We start from the raw sequence: 10,000 nt of genomic DNA, 5'->3' as shown, positions 1-10,000 counted from the left end.
TTTTTATTTTGATCAATGCCACCATGGTCCACATAATGTACAGTGTACACTGTAAAAAAGGGGGAAAGAATCTTTTTTTTTCTTCCAAAAGGGCACATTTGTCCAGAGGGAAAAGGGCAGGGGGTGCTCCAGCACCCCCTAGTGTCTATCTGTGCACGCCACTGCAGAAATGAGCAAGTTCGGGCTGACCTATAGGGGGGCTTGGGTAGAATCTAATTAAAACCCAGGTGGGCAAGCCCAGTTGTGATGATTTGATTGGCTAAGCACAGAATGTGATGATGTATGAGTATGTATGATGATAATAGCACTCCTCGAGTGTGATTTGTATTTTGGTCAATCTTAATCTTAATCGTTAATTAACCCGCCGGCCCCGCTCTGTTAATTGGTCACGAATGAAATTCAGAAAGAAACATCCCTACGGTAGCCTATAGATTTCATAACACAGAACACCACTATCCGCTGTGTAATAATTACTCTCGTCCCCCTGCTGTGTGAGAGGAAACGCAGATCAAACACTAGTCGTTGATCTTATTGTTGAGCGAAAAAAGTTATACAACAACATAAACATATTATGTGCGTGGTTACTAATCTGGTATTGTCCCAAATACAGTACGTACACTGCACATGCAGGCTATAATATTTGGATGTATACATCAAACCCAAATCCTCCCCCCCCCCCCACCCAAAAAAAAGGTTAATCCTCAAGCTATACTGAAATAATCCCAAACCCACGCAAATACAGGACTTAATCCTTGCATACAGTACAGTGCTATACTGCAAATTGCAATGTACTGTTTCAGTGAGGACACTTTGTTCATGACGGGTCCTTGTGTAATGGGACTATACCTCGTTCCCGGAACTTTCTAACCTTATAGCCATTTTGACCTGAGATCAGATTCTAAAAATGACTTCTACATCCTGACAAAATAAATTATATTGTATTAACACACTCATAAAAGTTGTTTTTATTTATTTTAAATAGCTGATGTTCATGTATCCTAATTTTATTTAAAAATCAGGGACCCGTAAAAATGTGTCAGCGACCCACACATGGGTCCCGAGCCAGTGTTTGGGAACCATGCAGTGCTGCGTTCTACCTACAGTGAGTGAACAGTGGCCGTCAGTGAGTCCATGTGAACAAAACATTATGTGAAGGTACTAACATGGCAGGAAGGAAGTTCAACCCCCTCCCCCTGTGCGTGCATGCATGTGTGTGTGCAATGTGCATGTGCGTGTGCAATGTGCGTGTGCATGTACTGTATATATAGCTGCTGTAGTGGCAATTTCCCTTGGGCCTGGTGTTTGAGCGGAGAGGGCAGATTGATTAGGTCCTGCCATTGATTGCACTACACTGTAACATCTGTTTTCTTCACTAATAATCCAGTCTAAAAAAAAAAAACCTCAAACCAAAACAATAAAACTAAACAAAGCAAGGAGCCAGGCAGGGGAATGTCTCCTTTGTCTCGGCATGACGGCCATACTGTATAGGACCCCCGGCCGGCCACCCACCCTCTTTCACCTATACTACGTCACCACCTCGGTCGACATACATAGCTCTGTTTCAGGGACAGGGACACTGTGGAAGGTTGCACATCAACCTGCTCATTAAGTCAATGCGAATTTGCCCTCAATGCCCTATGTGACTAAATACCTAAAGACATCGCTCCAGTGAACTGCAGCTATATAGCCAATGAGGCATGGGTTTTTATATCTATGGTGTTTGTTTACAAGGGAGAGAGAGAGACAGCCAGCTAAGCATGTTTGCCACTATACAGTACGTGGCTTATAGATGTTTTCAGCTAAATATTTTAAGGAAGAGGCTATATGTATGTCATCACGCAGCACGTTTTTGTGAAATTGTAAAATTGCCTTTTTAGGAACTTTTGATAATAATACACAAAAATGTCAAATTGAAAAAATAAATTGGCATCTATTTTTAGTTGTGCCCATATGATGACGTCTCTAAAAGTGTGAAAAACATATTTTTACTTTGAGTTTGACATACAGTACTAGGTCTTTAAATGAAGCAATATTACACAAGAGGGTGTGCTTTATCGTGATTATTGGCACACCAGTATACTAGTGATGCAGTCGTATAAATGGAACCAGTCCATTTATACCCTCTCAGAGTTATGGGGGTCCTTGAAATTAAAAAGTTTGAGTATACCACTGCTGTACTGTCTGTGTTACTGTCAGTATACTGTAATATATCAAATATCCAAAAACTGATTCAAGCAATTAAAAAAATAATAATAACTGTCTGGTTTGCTCACAAAAGACAGATTAGATGTCAAAAATTACCCCAAACATGTTTAAAAGTGAAATATACCTTTAAGAGCAAATAACTATGTGAATGCTTGTTGCATATTACCAAATGGTTGTGTTTTGAACGGCTAGCTAAACACAATTATAAGTAATTACATAGTGTGTATATATATATATATATATATATAGTATTAGTCTACTTGGGTTCAGATCATTTGTGATGAGCATTTACTTAATATTTAGTTATTTATCACCTTCTTTTAGCAGCACTTTAATTAACCATAATACAGATTAACTTAGTTGATTAATTAAAGGATTTGTTCGACCTCATTTCTTCTTTCCAAATTGTGTTGTTAGACGTCTTGTTCTATAAGTGACATAAAAGCAATTAAAGCAGAGACGGACTTATTCAGTATGAAAAATATAGGCCACATGTATGTATGTGGCTATATATGTGGCTGTTCTGATAATAATCATATATAATTAATAGATGTTAACAGTACTTGTGTCAACATTCTGTCAACAAAGGGTGGTACGTGTGAATAAATACAGGGTCATTAGTCTGTAGTAGTGTTAATTGTCAGTGCACTATAGTATCTGTAAACTAGTGTGGCTAAAAACAAATGCCCTATGCCTTCTTCTCCCGCAAAGTGTACGCCTGCGATGCCAAACACATCATTTTATAAAATAGCGCATATAGGGTACAGAAATACTCTACTTATAATGTCTGTGTGTATTTCACAGACAGACATGTAATATACTTTCATGACGACGTGAGACCCAGAAGTCAATTCCCTGTTCATTTCCTCCATAGGCTTTTCAAAAAGTACTAATATTTAAAGACGTTTACACGCCGCGGACAAAGCCCAACTCGAGTTGTGACAGATCATGACAACAAACACAACATTTTGGACCGAACAAATAATTACAAAGAAGAAAAACAACAAGAAAAAAGTGTTGTAACCTGCCGTTTTCTTCTTCTTTCTGTTCGGCTAGAAAAATTGTGTTTGCTGTCATGATTTGTCACAACTCGAGTTGGCTTTGTACGAGGCTTAAAAAGGTCTTTAAATAAATACTTTTTGAAATGTCTATGAGGAAAATGAACGGGGAATCATTTCCTGGGCCCTGGTAGGGGGTGGGACTGCGACGCTCTGTGTAATACCCATTTCTGTTCCCCCACACTAGAGATCTACACACTACACACTACACACTACACACTACATCCACACTACATGAGATCTCCTCACATCAGAACAATGGGGTTTAGGTTCAAAGCTGGCAAATAGTCCATTTAAATCTCCTTCAACCACTTAAGTATAAGCACCAGTATGCCATACTTAAATGTAGTCAAAAATCGCCAATCTCCAAGATTGTAGATCTGCTATTTTTCGCGAAAGTACAAATTTTACAATAATAAATTGGAGTCCCAGAGATAGAAATGCCATTCAATGGCAGGGTCCGTAGACTAATGCGTGTGAAACTGGGGGGTCCTTGAAATTAAACGGGTTGAGAATCACTACAAATCTTATGGGGGTCCCTGGCATATATTTTTAAATGGGGGGACCACGGGCTAACTAGTGTAAATCCTGGGGGGCCCTTGACATGAAAAGGTTTGGGAACCCCTGCCCTAAAGCCTCCATTTGGTTCCATGTGCACACTCTCAGAGTTAACCCATTTTGGGGCTGGAACCCCTTTTGGTGTTAGCATTACGTTATGCTTTAGCTATTGAAAAATTGCAGATCTACAAGCTCATAGCGCGCCACCGAGTGGCGCGCTATGAGCTTGTAGGTCTGCTATTTTTGAAAAATCAAAGAAAGACTGACATAGGAACGTAGCTTTTTCTGAAAACTGTCAGGTTGTAGAAGAAATTTTTAGAACCACTAAAACCACTAGTAGTAGTTGGACTCCTACTGTGCCATAAACAGTGTCACAGTAAATCAGTGTCATACTGTACATATTCTGAAGAAAACCTGGAGACTTATTGGCATTCAGTAAAAAGGGGTATTACGATCAAAATAAGAACATTATAGAGCGTTGCGGTCCCGGCCCCCTTTCATGACGACGCCAGGCACAGGAAATAACTCCCTCGTTCATTTTCCCCAATAGATATTTAAAAAAATATTTATTTAAAGATTTGTAAGCCTCGAACGAAGCCAACCCGGATCGTGAAAAAACATGACAACAAACAACACATTTTTGGGGGTTGCCGAACAAATAATTAGAAAGAAGGAAAAAAAAGGGGTCAGGTTACGACACTTTTTTGTTGTTGTTTTTCTTTGTAATTATTCGTTCGGCCCCAAAATATTGTGTTTGTTGTCGTGATTTGTCACGATCCCAGTTGGCTTTGTTCGAGGCTTACAGATCTTTAAATAAATACTTTTTGAAATGTCTACAGGGGGAAAATGCATGGGGAGTTATTTCCTGTGCCTACTGTAGACAGTAACAGAAAATACAAAGTTTGCCACGTACACATTTGTCCGTGCGCGGACATATCGATGACACCTGATAATGTACAGTGTGTGGTGTACGTACACAGCATTGATAATGATAATGTACAGTGTGTGGTGTATGTACAGAGCATTGATAATGTACAGTGTGTGGTGTACACAGCATTGATAATGATAATGTACAGTGTGTGGTGTATGTACAGAGCATTGATAGTGATAATGTACAGTGTGTGGTGTACACAGCATTGATAATGATAATGTACAGTGTGTGGTGTACACAGCATTGATAATGATAATGTACAGTGTGTGGTGTACACAGCATTGATAATGATAATGTACAGTGAGTGGTGTACAGAGCATTGATAATGTACAGTGCGTGGTGTACACAGCATTGATAATGATAATGTACAGTGTGTGGTGTATGTACAGAGCATTGATAATGATAATGTACAGTGTGTGGTGTACAGAGCATTGATAATGATAATGTACAGTGAGTGGTGTACAGAGCATTGATAATGATAATGTACAGTGTGTGGTGTACAGAGCATTGATAATGATAATGTACAGTGTGTGGTGTACAGAGCATTGATAATGATAATGTACAGTGTGTGGTGTACAGAGCATTGATAATGATAATGTACAGTGTGTGGTGTACAGAGCATTGATAATGATAATGTACAGTGTGTGGTGTACAGAGCATTGATAATGATAATGTACAGTGTGTGGTGTACACAGCATTGATAATGATAATGTACAGTGCGTGGTGTACAGAGCATTGATAATGATAATGTACAGTGTGTGGTGTACAGAGCATTGATAATGATAATGTACAGTGTGTGGTGTACACAGCATTGATAATGATAATGTACAGTGCGTGGTGTACAGAGCATTGATAATGATAATGTACAGTGTGTGGTGTACACAGCATTGATAATGATAATGTACAGTGTGTGGTGTACAGAGCATTGATAATGATAATGTACAGTGCGTGGTGTACAGAGCATTGATAATGATAATGTACAGTGTGTGGTGTACACAGCATTGATAATGATAATGTACAGTGCGTGGTGTACAGAGCATTGATAATGATAATGTACAGTGTGTGGTGTACAGAGCATTGATAATGATAATGTACAGTGTGTGGTGTACACAGCATTGATAATGATAATGTACAGTGTGTGGTGTACAGAGCATTGATAATGATAATGTACAGTGTGTGGTGTACACAGCATTGATAATGATAATGTACAGTGTGTGGTGTACACAGCATTGATAATGATAATGTACAGTGTGTGGTGTATGTACAGAGCATTGATAATGATAATGTACAGTGTGTGGTGTATGTACAGAGCATTGATAATGATAATGTACAGTGTGTGGTGTATGTACAGAGCATTGATAATGATAATGTACAGTGTGTGGTGTATGTACAGAGCATTGATAATGATAATGTACAGTGCGTGGTGTATGTACAGAGCATTGATAATGATAATGTACAGTGTGTGGTGTATGTACAGAGCATTGATAATGATAATGTACAGTGCGTGGTGTACAGAGCATTGATAATGATAATGTACAGTGTGTGGTGTACACAGCATTGATAATGATAATGTACAGTGTGTGGTGTACACAGCATTGATAATGATAATGTACAGTGTGTGGTGTATGTACAGAGCATTGATAATGATAATGTACAGTGTGTGGTGTATGTACACAGAGCATTGATAATGATAATGTACAGTACTATGTACCCTTTCTGTGGAACACAGCATTGAGGAAGTCGTGGGCCTGTCTCTCCAGACGGTGGATTCTGGACTGCTCCTGCTTGTACTCCTCACTCTCAGACAGCACCTGGCCGTCTGCGCTGCCCTCCACGCCGTGGTCCTGCACGCGCACACACACACACACACGCACGCACGCACGCACACACACACACACACACACACACACGCACGCACACACACACACACACACACACGCACGCACACACACACACACACACGCACGCGCGCACGCACGCACACACGCACGCACGCGCACACAAAGGGCATGAAGGCATGAATCAGTCAGTTGTGTAAAATGCAATGGGACACATTCTCGATGAAGATGCACGCTGGTTCAGTGTGTGTGTGTGTGTGTGTGTGTGTGTGTGTGTGTGTGTGTGTGTGTGTGTGTGTGTGTGCGTGCGTGCGTGCGCACGTGTGTGTGTGTGTGTGTGTGTGTGTGTGTGTGTGTGTGTGTGTGTGTGTGTGTGTGTGTGTGTGTGTGTGTGTGTGTGTGTGTGTGTGTGTGTGTGTTTGTGTGTGTGTGCATGTGTGTGTGTGTGTGTGTGTGTGCAGGAGGTTACATATACATACGTATGTATATATATATATATATGTTATAATATAAAACAAAATGTCCTGAATAGAGGCCCATCCTGCACTTCAGGGTCAGAGCAGAGCAGAGGAGGGGGGGGGGGGGGGTGTGCAATAACCTTGTGAACAGCTTCATTCTGCTGAAGGTATACTAACGTGAAACGCAAGAGAAAAAGCCAAAAGGACGATCATGAGACATGTCTTTAAGATTTCTCTTAACTGATTCTCTCTATACCTCCCCCACCACCACCACCCCCTCCCTCCCCCCTCCCTCTCTCTCTCTCTCTCTCTCTCTCTCTCTCTCTCTCTTGCTCTCTCTCTACTGGGAGTTGACATAGCTTCAGATCAATGAATCAATGGTTTCCGCCCACTATGGGCTCCTCTGGCATTTTGCACAATTAAAAAAGAGTGACAGAGAGAGAAGGAGAGAAAACAAGAGACAAAAAAAGAGAAAGAAAGAAAGAAAGGAAAAAAAGAGACAGGGGGGGTAAAGATGTTTTTTGGGAGCCAGATGGTTGACCTTGGGAGGGTCAATGTCGACAAACGAGCCACGTTCAGCACCAAGAGAAAAAAGGGGACGGATCCTTTGTGACATTTCCACCCAAACAAAGACATAACGGGGGGACGTGTGTACGCCACAAAAGCAAAACCGGGGGAGAAAATAATTGGACATCAACTGACAAAGAAAATCATATATCTCACAAGAAGGAAAAATAGGAGAGCGGCCATTTTATAAAGTCAGATGCGATGTGATTGGTATAGCAAGGCGTTTAAAGAGCTTGCCGCTAACGGTGAGCCCGGATTGGCTGATCCACGGAGAGGGGCAGTCAACAGAGACTCTTGCGTGGCTTTTTGTTTGACGGCTATTCAAGCCTGATTTATATACTTTGTCGTGCGATGCCGGAAATAACCGATCTACACGTACAAGCTCACGTTGCGTGGTGTTGTTGCTGGGAGTATTGCAGATTTTCAGCCACTGGCAGCGACAGGCTCCGGTGTCTGCCATGTATGTTTACTGTATGTACAGTATCGTCGCTGTCGGGTGGAAACCCCATATGTCCCAAACTGCTACTTTTCACGATTCAAATTGAAAAGCACCAAAAGTAGCAGATTTATACAGTACACAAGCTCGAAATGTGTCACTTTGCGCCACATTTCGAGCTTGTATGATGTATATCTGCTACTTTTGGTGCTTTTGTGTGACGCTGTATAGTATGATCGAGTATAGGGTGTTAATTTACGGGGGAAAAAACTGAAAAGTTAAAATATGGAGATAAGAGGTTTCGATATGCACAGCCAGCGAAAACGTATACGTTTGAATCGTCGATTCACCAAGAAAATACATTAAAACCACCAGCAGCATTGTGTAGTGGAATCTGGCTAATTTATGTTTTTCACTGAACTCGGACCATCCCCCCCCCCCCCTTCCCCCCTCCTCTCCCCTTTACCCCCTAACACCACCACACCCACCCACCCAAATCATTATGATGGGTCGCTTTCAGCGCCTAAATTGGGGGTCAGGACCATGACAGTTGAAAATGACACAAATAACAAGTACCAAAACAGAGAGAGACAGAGGGGTGGGGGGGGGGGGGGGGGGAGGATGCTCGACAGCAGAGGGTACTTCCTCAGAGAGACGTATAAACAAAAACATCCCAGAGTGTAAATTTTGTGCGGAAAAAGGCTCCCTACAAGTCTTAAATGAACACTCCGTAATTCACTGTCTGGACAAAGCCTGAGATGTACTACAGTACATCTGTGCAAGTACGCAAATATATGCAAATATATGAACACTATATAAACAAAAAAAAAGGACAGAAATGGACAGAATGAGAGAGATGGGAATTAAGGAGAGAGATATAGCGAGATGGAGAGCAATATATTTACAGAATTAACACAGTATACATCGACTTGTACTGTAAAGAAGGAAAAGAGAGACTCCACAGCTGTGCCGCTCGTAAATTAGCTAAGAGAGACCCCAGTGTGCCGTCCGTTATAGCTTCTAACATTTTCTTTCTTGCCTTGATCTCCGAACCCCACCCACCCCCCACCCCCCTCTTCTTCCCCTTTCTTTGTTATACTTGGAAAAATAACACGATGGGAACTATGCACAAAAAACACTTTTTTTTACTTGTTACAACCGTGACGTGACAATAAAGATGATTCTATATTCATCTGTTTGGAGGAGAGCAACTCCATTGTACAGCAGTGGTCATTCACTGCCCGATTAATTCCGCCCCCCTATGTTCTTCCCCTGACACGTCTTTTCAGAGCAACCGGAAGTTAAAAAAAATGGCTATGTAAAGTGAGCTGCTAATCTAATCTCAATTCACCCGAAACATACGTTTTTTTTTTTTTACGCCACCAGCGACAATTTAGTTATGAATAAAGCGGAATGAATAAAGCTTTGTTTTGATAAAAAAATGCAATCTGGGAAAAGAGATAAATTAACAGTTAACATTGAAGTGGACGGAGGAGACCATCTAACTTAATAGATCTTGGACGGGAACCGCTTTTGGTGTTTTAACTAAGCATTATGATATACTTTAGCTATTGGAAAATAGCAGATCTACAAGCTCATAGCGCGGCACCGAGTGCCGCGCTACGAGCTTGTATAGGTCTGCTATTTTTTTTTTTATCGTGACAATGTGCCTCAAATCTTTGAATATATATTATTACAGAGTGAACATTTTAACTCAAATCTTTGCTTATGGGGAGGTCCCTGGAACAACATATTTCAATTACATATCATTTTTGGGGTCCTTGACTTGAAATATTGAGAACCACTGATACAGAAACATGAGGTTTTTCAGAAAAGGACATTTTTAAGACATTCTAAATCGACGTCAGGCCTAAATGGGTTAAAGATTAAAGAGTATTTGTAGTGGTCAAACAAAATGGTTCAATCTTCCCGAAAGTCCTAATGATCTC

The 10,000-nt window shown here is 40.9% G+C and overlaps 1 protein-coding gene across 1 annotated transcript in view; it reads right to left on the bottom strand.

Moving 5' to 3' along the window:
- lcor (ligand dependent nuclear receptor corepressor) overlaps positions 1-10,000 on the bottom strand; it is a gene marked incomplete at both ends in the record, with an annotated part of 99,353 nt that overhangs the window by 15,302 nt on the left and 74,051 nt on the right. The window contains one exon of the mRNA XM_083764400.1: positions 6,464-6,596. Coding sequence (XP_083620526.1) covers positions 6,464-6,596 — 133 coding nt within the window. The remainder of the gene's footprint in view (positions 1-6,463; positions 6,597-10,000) is intronic.

This window comes from Protomyctophum parallelum (genome assembly GCF_964188405.1).
Source record: "Protomyctophum parallelum genome assembly, chromosome: 5".
NCBI lineage: Eukaryota > Metazoa > Chordata > Actinopteri > Myctophiformes > Myctophidae > Protomyctophum > Protomyctophum parallelum.
This window is presented reverse-complemented; position numbering and strand designations above follow the sequence as displayed.